Raw genomic sequence first — 26421 nt, forward strand, 5'->3', positions numbered from 1 at the left:
AGGTTCAAGGAGGCGACCCCGGGTGTTTGTCAGCACATCACCCCAAAGGGCATGACGACAATTGAAATCACCCAGCAGGAACACAGGCTCCGGCAAGGAGTCGAGGAGGTGTTTAAGATCGGGAAGAGAAAGTGGGACAGTGGGGGGTAGATAAATAGAACAAACCGTGTACCATCTACGCACAAAGATACGGGCAGCAGAACAGTGGAGAGGCGAGGAAAAAAGTAAGGGGACAAAGGGAACATCGGAACGAATCAAGAGAGCAGAAGAATTATGGACCCCAGCTGTCGGGAGGGGAGAGAAAAGAATAGCCACGGAAGCGACCAGGACGAGAACCAAGCATCGGCTCCTGGAGACAGGCACAAAGGGGCGAAAACTGTGAAATGAGAAGTTGGAGGTCAAGGAAATTGGCGTAAAATCCACGGATGTTCCACTGGAGAAAAGACATCAGCAAAGAGAGAGAGGAGAGCAACAGAGAGCAAAGAAGAAACAAAGGTGAAGAAGGAACACAGCACGCTAAAAAAGCACAGAGTCAGGATCAGGGTTAGAAGGCATGGGTAAACTGAGTAAAGAAGGAGGGCAAGAAGCAGGAGGACCGACCAAAGGTGGACGAGCAGGGTCTGGAGGCGAAGGAAGGGGAGGAGGGGGAGCAGAAAGAGGGGAGCGCACCTCAGCAAGGGCAGTAACCGAGATGGAACCAGGGGCTAAAGAAACCCCCACAGTAGGAACAGGGGGCACCACCACAGAAGCGGGGGGGGGGGGGGGAAGGAATGATAGAATCAGAGAGAGGGGGTGAAGAAGAAAGCGAAGCTTTCTTACTGACAGGGGAGGAGGAAGGAGAGGAGCCAGGTTTCCGCCTCTGACTCAAAGAGACAGGCGTCCCAGCAGCAATGTACTGGGCAACAGACTCCAGTGTCTCGATAGGATAAGAAGATCGAGAGCGAGCAACACAACCATCAGGAGAGCGATGGACGTCGGCCCGCACAGTCAGGCGGCGTGGAGAGCCAAGAGACGGAGGAGAAGGACGGGAAGGAGGACTAGAAGAAGAGGAAATAGAAGACACAGGAGACGTGACAGACTGGGTAGAAAGGAGGGGAGCCCTAGACAGAGAACCAGGAGGGGGACCCTCCGGGACAAAACGGAGGGAAACAGGGGAGGTGGTGGTGGGTGTGTCCGGGTCTATGGCTCGGAAACGGTTGTGAGATTGAGGAAGGCGGGAAGGACGAGGAGAGGAAGAGCGCACCACGCGAGCATAGGAGACACTGGCGAAAGAGGGGAGATGATGAACTTGGCGCCGAGCCTCAGGAAAAGACAAACGGTCCCGGTGCTTCAAGTTGAGGACAGCCGCCTCAAGTTTGAAACGAATACACGCACGGGAGAAGGTAGGGTAGGCCTCACCGCAATTGAGGCAGCGGGCCTGGGGAGAAGTGCACTCCAACTTAGCGTGACCCTCGCTTCCACACAGGGGACAGAGAGAGACAGGACTAGAGCATTTGAGGGTACCATGCCCAAACTTCCAGCACTTACCACAGAGCCTCGGAGAGAGAATATATTCCTGAACGGAGCACCTGGCACCAGCAAGAATAACAGAGGATGGAAGGGTCCTACCATCAAAGGTAACCTTCACAACCCGAAGAGGCAGACGGCGATGACCACGAGGGGGACGAGTAAATGTATCTCCCTGGAGGACAGAATGACCCTGGGCCTCGAGGACATGCTTGATATCCTCGTAGCAGTCCGAGATCCCTAACACCGGTCGCAACATGGTGCGGGAGGAGAACAGTGCCCACACTGGCATTCAACCGGGCGTTCTTCGAGACCCGAACAGGGGTTTCACCAAGGCAGGATAAGGCGGCCAAGCGAGTGGCCACATCCTGAGAAGGAGCAGCAATGACACGGGTACCAAGACGAGTGGGGTTGATGGTGATAGAGGCATCCACGGAGTTGACAAGATGCCTATGAAGGGAAAAATCAGGAGGAGTTGAGCCCAAAGGTTGGAGGTCAAAGTATTTAGTCCATGTAGCAGGACCAAACAAAGCATGGAACGAAGGATGGGAAGGGAGCATACGAGAGCGGCCGTGGCAGGTACGGCGATGAGAACCCGTAGAGAGAGTGGTTTAAAGGTTCAGTAGTCGCAAGAAGAGATAGAGCCGTGCAAGGGGACGATACGGTGACCACAGCAGGCTTGGGGCTCGACCCTACCACAGAGGGAGGGGAGCAGGGAGGAAGAGTCCGGTCTGGGCCTAAACCGGGCTCTATAGCGGAGGCTAAATATCCCGGTCTTCCAGGACGGTCCAACTCAGGGGCTTGGTCGCCCACCCCATGAACCTGGTTAGGAGTAAGTAAGTAAGTAATTATCAAAAGAAGGCACCAAACCGGGAAGGCTATGTAGCACCATCAAATACGCAAAATAATCCGAGGGCGCTAAATATCACCAAGGATGCCAATACGAGAACAAAAACGCATAAGGCGAACGATATCAAAAGTATCCGAGTCACCAAGAATTCTACCGAGGGACAGGTGACCGCGAGGGGCGGCCGGAAAGCAAGACACACGCTCGTCCTGGAAGTCAGGACATTCAAGAAGGACATGCACGACCGTAAGAGGGACAATGCAACTAGGACAATAAGGAGCAGGGCAGCGCTCCATCAAGTGACCATGGGTTAAGCGAGTATGGCCAATACGCAACCTCGCTAGAGCTGTTTCCCACCGCCGGTTACGGTGGAAGGAGGACGGCCAGGAGGAAACACAACATTTAAGAGTACGCAGCTTGTTACCAGTAACAGACAACCAAGAAGCCTGCCAACGGGTAAGGACTGAGGAATGGATAACCGGGTAAAAGTCGGAATACGTAATGCCTTTACGAGAGATGGGACAAGAGCGGACAGCTTCCTTAGCGGCAGCATCCGCACGCTCATTTAAAGACACACCAATATGGCTGGGAACCCAACAAAACTCAACTGACTTGAATTTACTGTGAACGAGAAACAGCCAATGCTGGATTTCGACAACTACTGGATGAACCGGATTAAAGGACCCGAGAGCCATGAGGGCACTACGAGAGTCAACAACAACCACAAAGGAAGACTGACAACGAGAAAGCAGGAGACGAAGAGCATAGAGAATAGCATAAAGTTCCGCTGTAAAGATGCTAGTCTCCGGAGGCAAGCGACACATATAAGTGCGATCAGGAAAAACAACAGAGTAGCCAACACCGTCCGCTGACTTAGACCCATCGGTGAAGACAGAAACGGAGCGGGAGTGAGAAGAAAAGTGCTCGAGGAAAAGGCGTTTTAGAACCGTAGGAGGGGTAAAAGCTTTAGTGATACGGGTCAAGGAAGTACAAAACCGCGGAAGAGGGACCCTCCACGGGGGCAAAGAAGGAACAACACGAGGAGAAACATCAGAAATACGAACGGAGAGAGAATCCTGTAGGCGAGATAACCGAACAGAAAGAGGGAGGTGGTGAAGAGGAACAGGAACCGCAGGAGGGGTAAAAGTTAAAGCACGACAGAGGCGAGAGAAAGGATGTTGCAAGGACCGCGCAAGATAGCGAAGACAGTAGCGATCACGGCGGTCCTGGAGAGACAGGAAGCCAGTGTCAACATATAAGCTAAGGATGGGAGTCGAACGAAAGGCACCAGAACTGAGGCGCAACCCAGTATGGTGCAAAGCATCGAGACGGCGAAGAGTAGAAGGAGAAGCAGACGAGTAAACAGGGCAACCATAATCGAGCTTAGACAGGACGAGAGAGGAATGTAAAGCAAGGAGAGTGCGCCTATCTGCCCCCCAAGAAGTATGGGACAAGACCCGAAGGAGGGTAAGGGCCTTAGAGCACTCAACACGGAGGTAAGAGATATGGGGAGACCAAGACAAACGAGTGTCAAGGAATAACCCCAAAAGCTTCGCGGAATCTTTGTATTCAAGGGGATGACCATAAAGTGACAAAGAGGGACGAAGAACAACCCGTTTCCGCGTAAAAGTCATGGCACAAGTCTTAGAAGTAGAGAACTTGAAGCCATGACCTGTGGCCCAAGACGACACGGCATCAATTGCAAGTTGAAGCCGGCGTTGAAGGAGAGGCGAATCATCACCCTGACAACAAAAGGTAAGATCATCGACATAGAGAGCGGAGAAGACACCAGAAGGGAGAGAGGAAAGAAGACCATTGAGGGCAACAAGAAAAAGAGTAGTGCTCAGAACACTACCCTGGGGCACACCTTCGTATTGCTGAGAAGAGGGAGAGAGAGCGGTACCAAGGCGCACCCGAAAGGAACGACGAGAGAGGAAGCTGCAGAGAAAGAGAGGGAGATGACCACGAAGGCCAAAAGAATGAAGTTGAGATAGGATATGATAACGCCAAGTGGTGTCGTAAGCCTTTTCTAGGTCAAAAAGGACGGCAACAACGGAGGTCTTCGCAGCAAAAGCAGTACGAATATAGATCTCCAAGTTCACCAGGACATCTGTCGTGCTGCGGCACTTGCGGAAACCAAATTGAGAAGGGGAGAGGAGGTGATGGTGTTCCAGGAACCACATCAGACGAACGTTAACCATACGTTCAAAGAGTTTGCAGACACAACTTGTGAGAGCAATAGGGCGAAAGTCCTTAGGGGAAGTACCCAGAGACCCCGGTTTGCGAATAGGGAGGACAACGGCATCGAGCCAGTCCTCAGGGACTGACGACGACTCCCAGATCCGATTATACAGACTCAGTAAATACTGAGACGTGCACGGAGGGAGATGGCGAAGCATCTCATAATGAATACCATCGGAGCCCGCCGCCGTAGAACCGCAGAGGGCCAGGGCAGAACGAAGTTCAGAGAGAGAGAAGGGATCATTATAGGGAAGCTGAAGATGAGTGCAGAAATCTAAAGGACGAGACTCAAGGACAGGTTTACGAAGAAGGAAAGATTGGGGAAGATGAAGACCAGAGCTAACAGAAGAAAAGTGGGAACCCAGTTCGGAAGCGACCTGCAACGGGTCCGCCACAAGAGTATCATGGAGGTGAAGGACCGGTGAAACATCAGGAACGAACTTACCCGCAATCTTGCGGATACGCTTCCAGATCTGGGCCAGAGGGGTCTCGGACGTAATTGTTGAGACATAAGATGCCCAACATTCACGTTTAGCCGTACGGATGGCCCTACGGGCCACGGCACTCGCTTTCCGAAAGAAAAGAAAAGAATCGGTCGTCTGCCTACGGCGGTGCCTCTTCCAGGCTGCACGCTTACAGCGGACAGCCCGAGCACAGTCTGCATTCCACCAGGGAACGCACTTCCATGGACCCCGAGAGGAAGAGCGAGGGATAGAGCGGAGGGCAGCGTCGAAGACAGTGTCATGAAAAAGGAGGAGAGCGCGAGAGAGAGGCAGAAGGGAGAGGTCAGGGAGAGCAGCACTGAGGGTAAATAGGGTCCAGTCTGCCTTAGCAAACTGCCACCTAGGGAAAGAGAGGGAAGGGCGAAAAGAGAAAAAGGAAACAAGGATGGGGAAATGATCACTTCCATGGAGGTCATCAAGAACCTGCCACGTGAAATCTAAGTAAAGAGAAGAAGAGCAGAGAGAAAGATAAAGACAAGAAAGGGTGCGAGTCCGAGAGTCCAAATGAGTGGGCTCACCAGAATTCAGAAGAGACAGGGAAGAAGAGAGGAGAAACGGCTCATATATATATATATATATATATATATATATATATATATATATATATATATATATATATATATATATATATATATATATATATATATATATATATATATATAATATAAATAATATATGAATATATAATATACTAAACTTGATTTCAAATTAATGAGACTTTTTCAACAAAGTAACTGGAGTAAACACTCCAACCGGGATTTTGTTATAAACCTCTCGGATAGACAGCTTGATAATGACACGATTACTGCATTAGGATATGGCCTGAGCTTTGCCACATCCAACGGAACAGTCAATTATGTAGATATTGCCAAATTTTTCAGCAGTCTCGAAAAGTATAGCGATGTCTCGGTTGAAGATATTAATGTGTGCAAAGGTGTGATGTATGGCGTTTTACTTAACAATTCTGTTCCTAATTGTCCAAGTCGGTTTTTTCATGCGTTCAAAATTCTCAAAAGATAGTTCATTACACATTACCAAGGCTGACAAATCAAATGCAGTAGTTATTATGAACAAGGATGACTATCTCCGAAAAATGGAGTTACTCCTGGAAGACAGAGATACGTATCTATTGGTTAACAGAGATCCTGCTGAAAAAGTGAATGCACATTTTAACTAAACTCTTAACTGTGTGTAAAGGCGATAGAGTTGATATCTAGGCTAACAAGTCGATCCCCCCCTCTCTACCTTACATGTATGGTCTTATAAAAACTCATAAGCCATATAATCCGGCAAGGCCGATTATTAGTTCAGTTGATTCGGCGGCTTTTAAACTCTAGTGGTTAATCAAAGTTTTGTCCCCTACAGTTGGTACTTTTTCCAACTCACACTTGACAAACAATGTAGAATTAGTTAATAAGCTATCCACACTGAATTTAAATTTTGATTTTAAACTAATAAGTTTCGATGTGACCTCCTTATTCACTAAAGTTCCTGTTGATGATTTGTTAGAATTTCTACGTGAGGAACTGCCCAAATATAATTTCAGCTTGCAGACCAGTAAGTATTGGAACTTATCAAATTGTGTATAAATGACAATTATTTTAGTTTTAATGGAAAATTTTTCAAAAAAACATTTGGAATGGCTATGGGCAATCCCTTTCCCCAGTTTTGAGCAATTTGTATATGGAATTCTTCAAAACAAAAATCTTATCCAGGATTATCCCTGCTAATGTAGTTTGATATAGGTATGTTGATATTTTGTGCTTATGGCCATGTGACAAAGACCAAATAGTTTTTCTTAATAAACTTAATTCTTTGATTCCATTAATAAAATTCACTTGTGAGACTGAGGAGAATGGTACTCTTCCGTTTTTGGAGAAATAAACGTGCTGTCCAATTTCATGTTTTTAAATAAAAAACAAAAAATACTAACGAAATATTTCAATTCAAACACAGATCAATCGACACAGCTCAATTTCACCACCAATTGCACTGAAAAACAAGAAGAACAGTTAAAAAACGAAATAAAAACAATGAAAAAAAGAAACAAATAAACTATACATATGAAATGAACGGTATGGAATACAACAAAGAATCAACACAGAATTGTGTGACATTCCAATGCAATGTTACACAAAATTATTAAATCTTAATGAAAATAAATAAAAATCTATGAAAATTCAATTTATCAATGCAATCGGAAACAATTACATAGAATCGTAATATGTTTTGTATAGCTTGTGTTGGTCTTACGTGCAACAGATGGCGCTGTTTAGAAAAAAAAACATGGATTTACCTGTCACAGGTGTGGCATCTACATTGTAGGTATATAAAAACATGCACGTACTCGAATGGAACGTTGGGTCAAAATTTCAAAGCAATCGGTGAAGAACTTTCGGAGATTAAAGCATGTGTTGCTCCTGCGTCCTGCAGATAGCGCTGTTTAAAAAAAAAATGTTTTTTTCCTGTCACATGTGAGGCATGTATATAGTAGGTGTATAAAAACACTCGCCTATTCCAGTGCAACGTTGTGCCAAAATTTCAATGCAATCGGTAAAGAGGTTTCAAAGTTTTCCCTCACATGAAAAACATTTGAAAAACACAGTTTTTTTAAAAAAGGCATGTTTTTTTCCGTCACAGACGTGACATAAATATAATATGTATATGAAAACCCGCTCTGATGCGAATGGAACATTGTGTGAAAATTTCAAAGAAATCAGTGAAGAACTTTCGGAGATTAGCGATTTTGAACAAACTAACATTTCCATTTTTATTTACATAGATTAGCTATACTACTTGTGACAAGTTGTCTTATACCTTGCATGTAACCAATGTTGTAACCCTTTTTGTGTAGTGAAATTTTAAAATAGTTAGATATATATACACACACACTAAAAGAATAGGAGTGGTAGAAGAAAATATCAGTGTTCAGTGAGGATCCACAAGGTCTTCTCTGAGTACTCATTATTTTCTTCTCCAAGGCTATGGGTCCCTACACTTGCACCAGAGGTGGTACCCTTTTTAGGTGTATAATATATTATAAATAAATTTAAATTTCATAACTTTAATCGTTTCTAGGTATTCACGTTAAGTTAGTTCCTTCATTTCTCCTTATGAATGGTCTTCATCCAATACTTTAAATTTAGTTTCCTATGTGTGTCCTCTTAGAATTATATTGAATATTTTTGAATTTCTAGAAATGCTCTAAGATCTAATTTCTTAGAGCATTTTTTTATTTATCGTAATTTGTATTTTATTCATTTTCGTCAGAATCACGACCATTTGCAGACTTGTTACCTTTTGAGTGTATGGTTTTAAGGTATTTATACTTCTTTCATTATAATATTTTGTTGTTTAATGCCATTTTCCCTAAATTGTTTAAATATCTTATTGTAATTTAGTATTTATTTATCAGTATTCTGATAACGATAAAAAATACATCGAAACATTGGGTATTCAGAAATTCAGATATTGAACTAATCGTCTGCTTTCTCCAAATGCATGATAACTTATTTGACACTTTAATATTACTTTCCATAAGTACTATAAAATTAACTACTAATTTACTAAATAATTACTCATTTTATTTAAAGCTAGTAAATATCCTAATATTTTAAGAACTTATAAATATCCTTACATTAAACCACCATACATTATTTACCGTAATCTGAAGTGTTTTTGAGGTGTTATCCACTAGAAGTAGAGTTATGGAGGGGTGATCGACAATGTCCTGGAGGGACTGGATGGGTTGAGGGATGTGTCTGACAGCCAGGAGAGCCATGAGGTTGCCGGCGTAGCTCTGCGTCAACACCACCGTTACCAGCCCCCACACTGCCAACACTACTCGCTCCCACCACCAGCTCCTTTTATTCAACACGCCTATTGGTAACATGTTATGAGAGATCGATTTAAGCTTCCATCTAAACGTCAAATAAATAATGTTCATTATTTATATAATTATACACATTATAATTAAAATGTGTCAGGTAATAAACAACAGATTATCCTGGTGGTGAGTTTCAAATTAAGCTGGGATATCCCTCGTCCAATTCATATTTAATTATCCACATAAATGAGTCATATTGTTAACCAGCCAATTCTTTAAGTTAGAAGCGTTTAAAATATAGGGTCTTAATGTGTTAAGAGCAATCATACTTATACTAAACCAAATTTCCTTCTGAGGCCGCAACCTGTTAGCCTAAACAGTGTACAACACATCCATGCAATATCATGAGGCCAATGATATTTAATTCAATGAATAACTTCCAAATCTCAGAAAAGTAGTAAGAAGACAGTCTGGCCTGAGCATGTACTTCATAAAGCAACTGCCGATGAACTGTACCGCAGCTAATGCAAAGTTTATATATCTCAGGCTAATGTTTTGTGTCTAGCTGATGTTCTAGTTTTACTAGCACCAGCCAAAGATGCTATGGAAATATTTATTTATATTCGTGATAAATATAGTTCAGAACCCAACATCAAGTGCAATACTAATAAATTTGCTTAGTTGCATTTAAATCATTGTAGTCGTTTCATCCTGTAGTTGTAGTCTTGAACTTAGACTAATTGGCAGAGAGAGAGATTCCAGAAAAACATTTCAATAAGCACATGTCTTATATAATATCCTCAACGAGTCCAATTATAAATGTTTTTTGATGCCGTCAGAGACCTGAGTGAATCAAGAGACTGTAACGTACGATTAGAACTGCCTACACCGAGTGCTACATTCTTGACTGGAAATTGTACTGTCGACTATTCGCAATTCACTTGCTTATATTCGGTGACTACACCTCAACTTCCGCCACTAGGAGAGGTGGATGGAAGAACTGTTACCTGTAAATATGGATAGGATTCTAGCTTGTGTATTTAGTGCTAATTAGTTATGCCATTAAGATAATTAGATAATGGAGCGAGTCTAAGGTTTACTCACTACAGGATTCCCTCTGCTAGGAAATGAGAGAAAAACAATACAACAAAAAATATGAGGCTACTGTTCCCTGGGTCGCTGTGGAACACCGGTCCCAAAAGATGCAGGCAATGTGTGGACACGCTCGGTGTAGCAGGAAAGAAGAATGTGCTTGATAATTGCGTCCTTGGGTCACTGGTGGAGCATTTAGATTCGGGGCGGATGGACTCGGGCACCAGGACAATAGGAGGTAATGTAGGCACGTAGTTAGGACAACGAGGAAATCACTGCTAGAGCTGAATTTTCCTGGAGGCGACGAAGAGTTGGAAACGCATGCTGTAAGTCCTGTACGGCACATGGGGCTTGAGTCGACAATCAGAATGCAGTGAACGTGTAGATGAATCTGACGAAAGAGCATCTGCCGTGGGAATCCCTGTAGAACAAGAAGTGCGACGGAGAGTCGGTAGGACAGGCTTTAGATCTCACATGATGTAGTTGCTGATGAAACTGTCAGATAAGTAAGTAATGCTCGCTGTGCAGCAAGCTGTAGTTGATGAAAATGCAGAGATGATCGCCGTGAAAATCCTAGCTGTGGCGAGGGTGTTGGCCGCGGTCCACAGCCCGCAGCAGCAGAAGTAGCGGTCCAGTGAGAGTCCATTTTGTAGTCCGTCGTGGCTGGGTATCGTCGAAATTCTCTGGGGTTACTAATGTAACGTACGATTAGAACTGCCTACGCCGAGTGCTACATTCTTGACTGGAAATTGTACTGTCAACTATTCTGTTGTTGTTGTTGTTGTTTAAGATACGCTACTTGGAACAAAAAGTTCCAAATAGCACGGGCTATGGTGAGCCCGTAGTAGACTTACCTGGCACAGGAAAGGGGCTGTAACTGGTCAACTATTCGCAATTCACTTGGTTATATTCGGTGACTACACCTCAGCTTACTCCACTAGGAGAGGTGGATGGAAGAACTGTTACCTGTAAATAGGGATAGGATTGTTGCTTGTGTAGTTAGTGCTAATTAGTTATGCCATTAAGATAATGAGATAATGGAGCGAGTCTAACGTTTACTTGCTACAAGACCTTGTCAAAAGTAATGGCTTTCATAAGTTGATGTTACATTTTGTATGGTTGTAAATTATGAGACCTTCAAAATCCTGAACTTTAAAACAATAATACTAATATTAATAACAAAAATGATAATCTATATAAATAAAAATTGAAATGTTCGTTTGATCAAAATCGCTAATCTCCGAAAGACCAATCCTGGAGTATGCAGCTCCAGCCTGGAGTCCATACCTAGTTAAACACAAGACGAAGTTAGAGAAGATTCAGAGGTATGCCACCAGAGTGGTCCCGGAACTGAATGGAATGAGTTACGAGGAAAGGCTAAGGGAACTGAACCTCACTACCCTGGAAAACAGAAGAATAAGGGGAGACATGATAACCACCTACAAAATTCTCAGGGGAATTGACAGGGTGGACAAAGACAAACTCTTTAGCACGGGTGGAACATGAACAAGGGGACACAGGTGGAAACTTAATACCCAGATGAGCCACAGAGACGTTAGAAATAATTTTTTCAGTGTCAGGGTAGTTAACAAATGAAATGCATTATGTAGTGTTGTGGTGGAGGCAGACTCCATACACAGTTTCAAATATAGATATGATAGAGCCCAATAGGTTCAGGAATCTGTACACTAGTTGATTGACAGTTGAGAGCCGGGACCAAAGAGCCAGAGCTCTAACCCCCGCAAACACAACTAGGTGAGTACGCCGTCGATTCTGCAGCCTGTAGCACCTCATCTGAGTTTGGCCACTGTAACACAACATACAAGTAAACCATCACTCCACTGTGATGTTCACCTGCATAGGTCGCCAGCTGGGTATCAGAATTCGCGTCCCAGCAACGCTTCTCAGTGGTCTTATAAAGTATTGCCAGCCAAGGATAGAATTACCGCAGTAGTGTTGTGCAAGTTCTGAATTTTGTCATGATCGTTCAAGAGATAGAAGATACAAGCAAACTCATAAGTAAAAGATAACTAGTTTACTAGAAAAGTCTACACTTTGCACAAAGAATAAATAATTTGTAGAACTGGGAAGTAGTGGCAGCACTCCTCTCGTCGTATCTGGCAACTCAGTATGCTGGACGGTTTGAAGATCCCGCACCTCACTCTGGTCTGGTCACCGCCTCTCGTCACCATGTAATTCGCTGCCTCCATACATATAATAATAATGGCACATTGTCTGGCATATAACCTAACCAACTTCAATAGGATTAATAATCAAATTGACAAAAATTATATCCTATTTCACCTAGTTCAAAAGGACACTGGGAGGAAAAATTTGTTTACCAATATACTGTCTCCGCTACAAGTCGCTATATCCTCGCAATGGTAGCTGTGGTCCTCTGCTTCCTGGTTGTTCCTCGGTGATTAGGTCTGGAACCACGGGTCCTCAGGTGTTTTGTAGTACGCATCTTCGCATCTTCGCCGTGCTCCTCTTTCCAAAATGGCGGTTTCTCCTACTTGCACTGACAGTAGATCCTACGCTCATTGACTTCCTTCACTCACACCTTCACCGAGACCATTTCTCATAGTTTCGGTCGCGGTGTCCCCCTTCTGTCCTCCAGTGGACCTGACCCTGTCACAGCAGCTCACATCGTGTCGGGGATCGCCTGCATAGTTCTACACCGGCCTGTACCACATCACCTCTTCTTCTCCGACGAAAACTATGAGTAAATTGCACTTTGCACACTCACACCACTTAAACTCTGCTTCCTGTTGCTTCCTGTTGCTCCCCGTCAGTCCACTAGTCTTCTCCAATATTTGTAGTATGATTAAGACTGCTTAAATCTACTCTGGAGAGCTCACGTGACGCACGTTTGTGCTCAACGGCGGCCCGTGAAACTCTGAGCTCTAGTGCCGCTGCTCCATTGGTCAATTCCGTCACGTGACCCGTCCTGGCCAATCGCCAGACTGCTGGCGCCCTCGTATCTTGGCAGGAGTCTTGTCTATCTCTCGCCATATTGGAAAGCTAAAGGGCGTAAGTCCCCCCGTGTCAGGCCAAAACCAAAATGATAAATTTACCTCCACATGATCACTCTCGCTATCCCTCACGTAAATTAAAGATTCCTTGCACCTCAGAGAACATGCGGGACGTAGAGATATGACTCTTACTGCTGGATTAGGGAAGATGTAGGATGGGGCACCGCAACAATGTCTGGGGTCTCACTTTCTGTCTCTATGTCGGTCTCACTGTCTCTGTCTCTCTTTCTAAAGTCATGGTTTCCAACGTCACAATTATTCCCACTATTATTTCCCTCAAATATGCCGGAATAGAGTGAAATCAAATTTGTCAAACACGAGCATCTAGTTGTAAGACGTTGTGAATCATATATTTTATCAATGTTTTTCAAGTTGTAAGCGAATGAGCTTTGTTATTATCGATTCAAATTGTCAAGAGATTTGCAAATTTCCATGCTTCAGGTATTCTGCTTGACTGTAATGATTTATTAAATATAAGAGTCAAGCCCTTACTTGGACCTTCCTTTCACTCCTTTAGGTAACTGGCAAAGATTTCTTAAGGTTCTGAGGTTTTGTTTGTCCTGAATTGTTCTATGGGTTAAATAACCTCCGCCCTGATAATGACTCACTTCGTTCTTGCGAGCGTTCCCAATGCAAGGAATCTGTGGTACTGAAGTACCTTAATCTAACCTACTAGAGGATCTTCGAACAGAAAACGAAAAATTATGTCAATTTCGCGAGCCACTATCATTTTCTTGCACAACAGTTTGGTCTTAGGTAAACTATACGCCAAAATGCGACGTGTTATTAGGACGGGTTGAATTACTAAACAATTCAACTTGCCTTCGTCACCTTTTTTCTAAATTTCTTCTCAAGCAAATACGGATACAAATACCTATTTACAATTCTACCCATTTTCTTACCATAATCAGTTATGAATGGCTCTGTCTTTTCGTAATCTAACAATTTTTTAAACAAGTTATAATTTGAACCATCTTCGTATTCGCTTGTCAGCCACCACTATCTTGAGGTTATCTTGAGATGATTTCGGGGCTTTTAGTGTCCCCGCGGCCCGGTCCTCGACCAGGCCTCCACCCCCAGGAAGCAGCCCGTGACAGCTGACTAACTCCCTGGTACCTATTTACTGCTAGGTAACAGGGGCATTCAGGGTGAAAGAAACTTTGCCCATTTGTTTCTGCCTCGTGCGGGAATCGAACCCGTGCCACAGAATTACGAGTCCTGCGCGCTATCCACCAGGCTACGAGGCCCCCACTAGGGGGCCTCGTAGGATCTGGTGTAGGATCTGACACTAGGATCACGTCACGCGTCAAGAACAGTCATCCACGTATATTTAGGTTATACACCAATACACTCATACCTAGGTCTCTCCATTATATACTTCTCAAACTCCGTAATCCCTCAAAATAAGCATTTTGGATTTTATGGAATTTGATGGATTTTTGTGGGATTTTGATTGATTCCTAACAGAGCATTTCTCTTTAGTGAGATTACTGAAAAAATTGATAATAATAAAAAAGAAGTTGTGGAAGCAGTACAAGAATATTTTGGGAAAAATATAATGGAGCACAAAAAATTATAACAAATTTAAATTAGAATCGGAGACAAACAACTCGCTAAGAGAGCATTAATTCCTCTATTTAGACCAAAATGGTATGCATTAATTTGCCTTTTTCACTTGAGTGATAATTTAATGCTGCACTCAGAAGCAGCTATTTAGGAGAGTTTATAGTCGGAAGTTCACACTCTGAGCCATATCAGTATGGTTCTCTCATTTTCCATATAATGCTGATGGGATGCGATGGAAGCTTCAAGGGACATTGAGCAAGAAATTCCAGACATTCAAGTAGAATTTGAAAGGCGCTAAAAAATCTCAAAACCTATTTGAATGAAAATGGCCTTCATGACGAATCGCAAATTTAGTCAATAAAACTCCCATTGTTCTACGAAAAAATGTGGCTCTTTGACTGGAGTTGCATTATTAAAATTATTTTTATTTATTCTCTAAATTAGTTATTAAAAATTATATTAGACGTTATAAGTTAATAAAAAAATAATCATCGTTTAATTTAAAAATGTAATCCTCCTTGAGTTAAATACTTCTTACCTTGTTGCAAAAATATTCTTGTAAAGGTAAATGCATACTCTATCCATCCAGCAGAAGCCTTCACTGGTATGCATGAAGGGACGAGGAGGACGGCGAGAGACAGCAGGAGAAGCGACATCAAGATGGCCGCCCACACCAGCGGCCGCAGCGGGAACAGGAAGCCCCACGGGTCCTCCTCAGGCCGCCCGCGACCACCCACTATCCTAGCCGGCTCTATTTTCAGAGGCCACGTGAAATCCACAGCTTTGGCTCGCGATGTGCTGATACCGATAGGTGCGAGTCCAATGTCCACCTCCTGTGGTGGTGTGTTAGCCACGTGTTAATAGTTATGTATATATATGAACTCACATAGACACAAACACACACACACACACACGCGCGCACACACACACATACACACACACACACACACACACACACAAACACACACACACACACACACACACACACACACACACACACACACACACACACACACACACACACACACACACACACACACACACACACACACACACACACACACACACTCACACACAGTGAGAGGATTTAGCTACGAGGAAAGGTACCTCACATCCCTGGAAAACAGACGAGTAAGGTGGAGACATGATAACCACCTACAAAATTCTCAGGGGAATTGACAGGGTGGACAAAGACAAACTCTTCAGCACGGGTGGGACACGAACAAGGGGATACAGGTGGAAACTTAGTACCCAGATGAGCCACAGAGACGTTAGAAAGGATTTTTTCAGTGTCAGAGTAGTTAATAAATGGAATGCACTAGGAAGTGATGTGGTGGAGGCTGACTCCATACACAGTTTCAAATGTAGATATGATAGAGCCCAGTAGGCTCAGGAATCTGTACACCAGTTGATTGACAGTTGAGAGGCGGGACCAAAGAGCCAAAGCTCAACCCCCACAAGCACAATTAGGTGAGTACAATTAGGTGAGTATACACACACACACACACACACTTGATGTTCATCTCTCTTTCTGGAAGTCCAGAATGAGATTCTAAACGCTCCTGGTACTATATGTGTGTGTAATTACCTAAGTGTAGTTACAGGATATGAGCTACGCTCGTGGTGTCCTGTCTTCCCAGCACTCTTTGTTATATAACACTTTGAAACTACTCACGGTCTTGGCCTCCACCACCTTCTCACCTAACATGTTGGAACAAGTTACGGGACAAGACGGGACACCACGAGCGTAGCTCTCATCCTGTAACTACACTTAGGTAATTACACACACACACACACACATATCCATACACACATATAGTACCAGGAGTGTTTAGAATCTCATTCTGGACTTCCAGAGAGAGAGAGATAAACTTCAAGTCATTTGCAGGACCTATATCATGGAAAGATTCACTGGGAATCCAGAAATCCTCATGGTGGGGAAGAAACGTGGGGAGCGAAATTAGTGGAAGTTGTAGAAAGAAACATCTTAACACAACTTGTGAAGAAGAACACAATAGAAAGGGGAGGAGATACACCAAGCCTGCTGGACTTGATATACACCCAGAATTAGGATGACATTGAGAACTTAGAGCATGAAATTCCACCTGGAGCAAGTGACTATTTTGTCCGGGGAAATTACCTCCCTAAAACAACTTGATAAAAAGACATGGGACTAGACATAACACCAAACCTAACTCCAGAGGCTCATATAAAAAGAATAACGTCAGCCGCATATTCTACTCTGGCAAAAGTCAGAACATCCTTTAGAAACTTGAAAAAGGAGGCTTTTAGATCACTATATCCCGCCGATATGAGACCAACCATAGAGTATACCGCCCTACAATGGAGCCCCTATCTAAAAGCGCATATAAAAAAGCTCGAAAAGTTGAAAAAGTTTGTATCGAGACTCCTCCCAGAACTGGGAGCAATGAGATGAGATATGAAGACAGACTGAAGGAACTAAACCTGACCACGTAAGAAAGGAAGAGGAACAGGGAAGACATGATACAGATGTATGAAATACTCAGAGGGATTGTATAGGTGGAAACAGAGGAAATGATTACATTGAGTATGATCAGAACAAGCGTGCACAAAAAGAACAAGCGTGCACAAAAAGAACAAGCGTGCACAAAAAGAACAAGCGTGCACAAAAAGAACAAGCGTGCACAAAAAGAACAAGCGTGCACAAAAGAAAGCTTGAGTCTCTTGAGAGAAAGTTTGAGATGTTTCATAGTGGCGTTATAAATTTTCCTTTAGCATAAGGGTAGTGAGCAAATGGAATAACCTTAAGGAGCAGTTGTAGAGGCAAACTGAATTCATAACTTTAAAAGCAGGTATGATATAGAAATAGGTCAGGATTCATAGTACTATACAACCAAAGGCTAGAAAAGCGGGGTCCAAGGGCTAAAGCCTCGATTCTGCAGGCACAAATAGGTGAGTACACACACACACACACACACATGCACACACACACACTGGGTTCTAAAGGAAGGAGCAAGAGAACTGTGCCTACCACTCTCCATAGTGTATAACAAATCACCGGCAACAGGGGAACTGCCAGATATTTGGAAAGCAGCTAACGTAGTCCCGATATACAAGAAAGGGGATAGACAGGAGGCACTGAACTACAGGCCAGTGTCCCTAACCTGCATACCAAGCAAGCTGATGGAGAAGATTGTGCGAAAAAAACTAGTGGAGCATCTGGAGCGAAGGAACTTTGTAACACAGCATCAACATGGGTTCAGGGATGGCAGGTCCTGCCTCACAGGGTTACTTGAATTCTACGACCAGGCAACAAAAATAAGGCAAGAAAGAGAAGGGTGGGCAGACTGCATATTTTTGGATTGTCAGAAAGCCTTTGATACAGTGCCACACAAGAGGCTAGTGCGAAAGTTGGAGATGCAGGCTGGAGTGAGAGGGAAGGTACTCTGGTGGATAGAGGAGTACCTAAGCAAAAGGAGACAACTAGTCTGTGTGAGGGGTGAGGTCTCAGATTGGCGAGACGTCACAAGTGGAGTCCCGCAGGGGTCAGTCCTTGGACCTATACTGTTTCTGGTATATCTAAATGATCTCCCAGAGGGTATAGATTCGTTCCTCTCAATGTTTGCCGACATAGATGATGCCGAGTCGAGGTCGAGGGAGGGGGTAGACGTACCGTGCGCGCTCCGTTAAAATCGTGACATTAACAGGGATTCGTAGGACTACTGCCGTGGATTACTGATTACAGACATAACAAAGTGCATAGTGACCGCTGGAAAATTGAAAATAGTCATTAACAATAGAACTTTGTGTTAAATAGAGAATAAACGGGAGACCACGTGTGAGCCAGTGAACGAGGCTTTGTGTACATGCGTGTATTAGGATAAAAAAAAAACGAAACAAAAAAAATAGTGAACGGTGATTCGTGGAACAGTGATGTGGAACGGGTATCACAACAACATATAAGTTGGAAGTGAATATTATAAATATAGAACACTAGAAATATAGAATAGTGGCAAGAGGCGGCATCAGTGGTTATAAATCGGGTAACTGGAAACTGGTGACATCAACCTGGGCCACAAGAGGTCACCTGTACTGACCGGGGGACCAGCCTCGCTACCTACGCTAAGTACCTGCCATAAAGTTTGAACAAAATAACATACATAATATTACAAATATACGATATACATATAATATTATAATATTAAACATATAAATATATATACATATATATTGTTACAAATATACAATATACATATAATATTATAAATATATAGATATATACAACAAAGCAAGGCAATATGGGAGTAAATAAACAAATTTGTGGCCACTGTAACAACTTCTTAAAGACGAAGGTAACGGGAATTGAATGTTATATCTGTAAGACTAGATTCCATTCGGCTTGTACAGGAGTGAGTAACACTACGGCACTGAGAGATGGCCACTTGCTCTGGGTGTGTAAAAATTACCTGCCAGCTTGGAATATCCTAAAAAACCTTCTAGATAACATGACGCATGAACGGAAAACATCATTCATTGGAAGCCTACCAGCCATCCAGAAGGAGTGGGAAAGGAACAACAATTCTAATATACAAGGGGCGGAGGCTATAGTCAGGGATGAAACTGAGGCTGAAACTCAGGAAGTTGCAAACTCTGACTCAGTAGGCCTGGATGTAGATGACATTAAACTAGAAAGTGTACCTGACAGCTCGATAGGTACAGACACCACGACGGTTCTCGATAGAGCAATTCAGAACAGAAGGACAGACTTATGCAAATTTTATGCAAAGGGCATATGCAGACATAGATATGCTGGTAATAAGAAAGGATTAGAATGCAGTTACCAACATCCCAAAAAATGTTTAAATATGCTTAGGAAAGGTGAGTGTCGATTTGGATCAATATGTAGGTTTTTCCATCCTGACATGTGCCAAACCTCACTGGAGGACAGAAAATGCTATGACCTTAGCTGCCCACACTTTCACGTGAAAGGCACGGAACGCTACATAAAGAGTGGCAAGCAGGATAATGAATTTGGAGGAAACTCTATAAATTTTTTATACCAGACCGGCAGAGAATTCAAAAGGAGCAGCATGGAGAGTGTATGGGACTGGATGACAGATCCACTGGCATTCCAGAATTACAGATACAATTACCCACCGAAAGGGAACTACAACTACGACAGAAAACTGCCCTACAACAATCAGTACTGGTCAGAACAAACTCATTATGTCCACGATTAATGGACGTGCCGAAAAAGTCTCCCATTCAAACTATCACTAATAGAGTAACCTCATTCATCTTTGCCAACATACAAGGACTGAAAACAAGAACAAACAACAAAGTACAGTTCATAAATGGCCTCCTCACGGAGTCAAATGCAGTATTTGGAGCTTTCACAGAAACCCATGCAGGGGAATTGTTGGACAGTGAGATCTGGATTCCAGGATATAACCTATACAGGTGTGATAGGAAAATTAGGTCACATGGAGGAGTGGGTCTGTATATTAGGGAAGACCTTGTATGCTCGGAGCTCCTAAACGTTACAAATGAGGTGGTAGAGTTACTGGGATTAAAAATAGAGAAAATAAATTTAGTGATTATACTAATATACAAACCGCCAGATGCAACGGCTGAGGAATTCACAGAACAGATAAGCAAAATAGAGAATAGCCTTGATAATTTGGAGAACCCGATACCTGATATTATTTTCCTAGGTGACTTCAACTTGCCTAGTCTCAGGTGGAAAATAGCAAACAATAATATTATACCAGGAAATCTATCAGGACCTAACCAACCACAGATTAGAGAACTACTTAGATTCTGTGACAAATTTTCACTCAATCAGCAGATATCGGAGCCAACGAGAAATGAAAATATTCTAGATCTGGTCTTTACGAACAATGAAGACACTATCAGAGACAATACGATATCAGATACCACATACTCAGATCACAAACTCATTGAAGTGCAAACGACCATCAATACTCAGAATAGACCTAAAACGTTGATAAAGCGAGAGGGGCTATTCAGTAAATTCAATTTTAATAATAAAAGGATAGACTGGGAGATAATAAACAGGGAACTTACAAACATTCCATGGGGAACTGTTCTAAATAATACAAGTCCTACAGAAGGAATAGAAAAACTTACTTCAGAAGCGTATCAAGTCTGTCTGAAACATGTTCCTTTGAGGAAAGCCAGAAAGAGATCTAACGTAGAAAGAGAACGCAGACGACACTATAAACGCAGGAAAAAAATAACGGAACTGCTTATGCAGACACGAATTTCCCGTCAAAGAAGGAATAATTTAAATAGGGAGATTGAAGAAATCGAGCGGAAATTGAAACACTCATATGAAACTGAAGAAAGGCAGTTAGAACAGAAAGCAATTCAGGAAATAAAGAAAAATCCAAAATATTTCTTCTCATATGCGAAATCAAAAGCAAAAACCACTGCCAGTATTGGACCTATTCGTACAAGTGAAGGTTCATACACGGAGGATGACAAAGAAATTAGTGAAATCCTAAAAAAGCAGTATGAGGACATGTTTAGCACTCCAATAAACAACATGAAGGTGGAAGATCCAGACATTTTCTTTATGCGGGATATTCAAACCCCGGTAAATATAACTGATATAAACACGAGCGCACTAAATTTTGAAAAAGAAATTGAAAACATGCCCATGCACTCGGCCCCAGGTCCAGACTCATGGAATTCAATATTTATAAAGAAATGCAAAGTGCCGGTAGCACAGGCACTCAGTATAGTGTGGAGGAAGAGCTTGGACACGGGGGAGATACCAGATGCACTTAAAGTAGCAGACATAGCCCCTCTACACAAGGGAGGGAGCAAAGCATTGGCAAAAAATTATAGACCAGTTGCACTAACATCGCACATCATAAAAGTATTTGAGAGAGTGATTAGGAGTCAGGTCACCAATTTCATGGAGACCAATGACCTTCACAACCCAGGCCAACATGGATTTCGAGCGGGAAGATCGTGCCTCTCACAGCTACTTGAGCACTACGACAAAGTCACTGAGGCATTAGAAGAGAAACAGAATGCTGATGTGATATACACGGACTTCGCAAAGGCCTTCGATAAATGTGACCATGGCGTGATAGCACACAAAATGAAGTCAATGGGAATAACCGGTAAAGTAGGACGCTGGATACTCAGTTTTCTGTCAAACAGGACTCAGCGAGTAACTGTCAACCATATAAAATCTAGTCCAAGTGCAGTGAAAAGCTCTGTACCTCAGGGTACAGTCCTTGCACCACTGCTTTTCCTTATTCTCATATCAGATATAGACAAAAATACAAGTCACAGCTTCGTATCATCCTTTGCAGATGACACAAAAATCAGTATGAAAATTACCTCGGCTGAGGACATTGAAAAACTTCAAGCTGATATTAATAAAGTTTTCGACTGGGCATCAGAAAATAACATGATGTTTAACAGTGATAAATTCCAGGTACTCAGGTACGGTAAAAATGAGGACCTTAAACATAATACAGAGTACAAAACACAATCAAATGTACCCATAGTAGGAAAACAGCATGTAAAGGATTTGGGAATAATAATGTCGGACGACCTAACGTTTAAGGAGCATAACCAAGCAAATATTGCGACAGCCAGAAAAATGATAGGATGGATTACGAGAACTTTCAAATCCAGGGATCCCATCACAATGGTTGTACTCTTCAAGGCACTTGTGTTGTCCCGTCTTGAGTACTGCTCAGTACTCACTTCCCCCTTCAAAGCAGGAGAGATTGCTGAAATAGAGGGAATACAGAGAACATATACGGCACGCATAGACGCAATAAAGCACCTAAATTATTGGGATCGTCTCAAAGCCCTCCAAATGTACTCACTAGAAAGAAGACGAGAGAGATATCAAATAATATACACCTGGAAGATACTGGAGGGCCAAGTACCAAATCTACACAGTAAAATAACAATGTACTGGAGTGAACGACATGGAAGAAAATGTAGAATTGAACCAATGAAGAGCAGAGGTGCCATAGGCACAATCAGAGAACACTGTATAAACATCAGAGGTCCGCGGTTGTTCAACGTCCTCCCAGCAATCATAAGAAATATTGCCGGAACAACCGTGGACATTTTCAAGAGGAAACTAGATTTATTCCTCCAAGGAGTGCCGGACCAACCGGGCTGTGGTGGGTATGTGGGCCTGCGGGCCGCTCCAAGCAACAGCCTGGTGGACCAAACTCTCACAAGTCGAGCCTGGCCTCGGGCCGGGCTTGGGGAGTAGAAGAACTCCCAGAACCCCATCAACCAGGTATCAACCAGTAGGAGGCTACAAGATGACCTGGATAGACTGAGTGAATGGTCCAACAAATGGCTGTTGAAGTTCAACCCGAGTAAATGCAAAGTAATGAAACTAGGCAGTGGAAACAGGAGGCCAGGCACAGGATAAAGAATAGGAGATGAAGTACTTAATGAAACAGACAGAGAGAAAGATCTAGGAGTTGATATCACACCAAACCTGTCTCCTGAAGCCCACATAAAGAGAATAACGTCTGCGGCATATGCGAGGCTGGCTAACATCAGAACGGCGTTCAGGAACCTGTGTAAGGAATCATTCAGAATCTTGTACACCACATATGTAAGACCAATCCTGGAGTATGCGGCCCCAGCATGGAGCCCGTACCTTGTCAAGCACAAGACGAAGCTGGAAAAAGTCCAAAGGTATGCTACTAGACTAGTCCCAGAACTAAGAGGCATAAGTTATGAGGAAAGGCTGCGGGAAATGCACCTTACGACACTGGAAGACAGAAGAGTAAGGGGGGACATGATCACAACCTACAAAATCCTCAGGGGAATCGACCGGGTAAACAAGGATGAACTATTCAACACTGGTGGGACGCGAACAAGGGGACACAGGTGGAAGCTGAGTACCCAAATGAGCCACAGAGACGTTAGAAAGAACTTTTTCAGTGTCAGAGTAGTTAGTAAATGGAATGCATTAGGAAGTGATGTGGTGGAGGCTGACTCCATACACAGTTTCAAATGTAGATATGATAGAGCCCAATAGGCTCAGGAATCTGTACACCAGTTGATTGACGGTTGAGAGGCGGGACCAAAGAGCCAGAGCTCAACCCCCGCAAGCACAATTAGGTGAGTACAATTAGGTGAGTACACACACACACACAGTGTTCCCACAGGACTATTATGTTATGAGGAAAGAGAGGGAAGGAAGAGGTGGTGGTGGTGTAGCTCTGCTGGTAAGAAAAGGCTGGGATTTTGAGGAGTTGGTTGTTCAGGGATGTGAAGGTTTCAGTGACTACATAACAGGTACCATAACAACTGGAGGGCAAAAAATTATAGTCGTAGTCATATATAATCCACCCCAAATGACAGAAGACCCAGACAGGAATATGATAGAAACAATATGGCCACCATTAACATAATAGAGAGAGCAGCTTCTGTTACTAGCAGGAATGGATCTGGACTACTAATCATGGGGAGACTTCAACCATGGGAAGACAGATTGGGAGAACAGATATCCGCATGGAGGACCAGAAACATGGAGAGCTAAGCTGCTGGACGTGGCAACAAGAAACTTTCTAAGCCAGCACATCAAGAATCCAACAAGAATGAGAGGAGAAGATGAACCAGCAATGTTTGATCTGATATTTACCCTAAATGAGTGGGATATAAGGGAAGTCAAGACGGAAGCACCCTTGGGAATGAGTGATCACAGTGTATTGAACTTTGAGCACATGGTAGAGCTAGGAATTATCCCCCCCCCAAAAAAGAACTAGGAAACAAAAGGATGGCATACCGAAAGGGAAATTATGAGATTAGAAGCTTCTTAAGGGAAATACCTTGGGACACAGACCTCAGAGCTAAGTCTGTACAAGATATGATGGACTATGTCACCCAAAAGTGTCAGGAGGCAGTAAGCAGATACATCCCGACCCAAAAGGAAAAATCCGAGAAGCAAAAGAAGAATCCATGGTATAATAGGGCATGTATGGAAGCAAAGGTACTGAACAAAACAGCGTGGAGGAACTTACGGAATAACAGAACACCAGAAAGCAGAGAGAGATACCAGAGAACCAGGAATGAGTATGTCAGGGTGAGAAGAGAAGCAGAGAAAAGCTATGAAAATGATATAGCAAACAAAGCCAAGACCGAACCAAAGCTACTCCACAGTCACATCAGCAGGAAAACATCAGTGAAAGAACAGGTAGTGAAACTTAGAACAGGCGAGGACAGGTATACATAGATTGACAAAGAGGTGTGTGATGAACTCAACAAGAGGTTCCAAGAGGTCTTCACAACAGAAAGAAAGAGAGGGCTGGGCGGATTGCATTTTCTTGGATTGTCGGAAAGCCTTTGACACTGTACCGCATAAGAGGCTGGTACATAAGCTGGAGTGGAGTCCCACAGGGCTCTGTACTCGGTCCTCACACAAACACTCACACACACTCACACACACACACACACACACACACACACACACACACACACACACACACACACACACACACACACACACACACACACACACACACACACACACACACACACACACACACACACATACACACACACACACACACAAACACACACACTCATCAGTATTCACTCTTCAGCACGGGTGGGACACGAACAAGGGGACACAGGTGGAAACTTAGTACCCAGATGAGCCACAGAGACGTTAGAAAGAATTTTTTCAGTGTCAGAGTAGTTAATAAATGGAATGCACTAGGAAGTGATGTGGTGGAGGCTGACTCCATACACAGTTTCAAATATAGATATGATAGAGCCCAGTAGGCTCAGGAATCTGTACACCAGTTGATTGACAGTTGAGAGGCGGGACCAAAGAGCCAAAGCTCAACCCCCGCAAGCACAATTAGGTGAGTACAATTAGGTGAGTACTCACACACTCACACACACACACACACACACACACACACACACACACACACACACACACACACACACACACACACACACACACACACACACACACACACACACACACACACACACACACACACACACACACACAAACACACACACACACACACACACACACACACACACACACACACACACACACACACACACACACACACAGGTAGGCCGGGAGACGGTAGGAGACACACACGATTAGTGAGGACAGCGGAAATTCGTCAATTTCTCGGGACATTGAAGGAGTATAGAGGCTAGATCATAGTATTTGGCCTCTTGCAGAGTGTAGCTAGCAGGGTGCAACATAGCATAGTCATATCACGAGCGATAGTGGGAAGATTTGGCGAAGAAACCAAAGTGGAGCTAGTGGCATCACCGGTGCATGTAAGTGTGCGACCTGACCGGGTGGGACGCCCCGCCGTGGAACTACCTGATTGTGCTGTTGAGTGGTGACTGTGATCAGTGGTACAGTGAACTGTCACACAAGATACAGTGACTGACTCCAGAGCTTTGTGTAGACAGAGAAGAACCGACCTCATCAATCTACCAGCACTTATTGAATCACCTAGTGGGAGTCAACGACGGATAACCATCGTCATCATACATCGTCCTTACTCATCTGGTTGTGTGAGCGGGAGGAGTTTGGTATGTACCCCCTCTCTGGTCAATTAATCAGGTGTACAGATTGTGGTAAACTGTTATCAAACTCTTGTTCAGGATATCATATATATTTAAAAATCTCAGGGTGGCTCATTTAGGCAGAGGTAACACATAAGGGATATCTTGACACATACAAGCACGCCCGCCCACGTACGTATACACGCACACAAGTGTGCACACGCTAAAACAGACACATACACACACGCACACACGCAC

At 43.5% G+C, this 26421-nt stretch overlaps 1 protein-coding gene across 1 annotated transcript in view; it reads right to left on the reverse strand.

Moving 5' to 3' along the window:
• LOC123759266 (probable glutamate receptor) overlaps nucleotides 1–26421 on the reverse strand; it is a 223400-nt gene that overhangs the window by 110759 nt on the left and 86220 nt on the right. Inside the window, exons 9-10 of the mRNA XM_069334761.1 lie at nucleotides 15155–15449; nucleotides 8759–8976 (exon numbers count right to left, since the gene is read on the reverse strand). Coding sequence (XP_069190862.1) covers nucleotides 8759–8976; nucleotides 15155–15449 — 513 coding nt within the window. The remainder of the gene's footprint in view (nucleotides 1–8758; nucleotides 8977–15154; nucleotides 15450–26421) is intronic.

Source organism: Procambarus clarkii, chromosome 32, assembly GCF_040958095.1.
Source record: "Procambarus clarkii isolate CNS0578487 chromosome 32, FALCON_Pclarkii_2.0, whole genome shotgun sequence".
Lineage (NCBI taxonomy): Eukaryota > Metazoa > Arthropoda > Malacostraca > Decapoda > Cambaridae > Procambarus > Procambarus clarkii.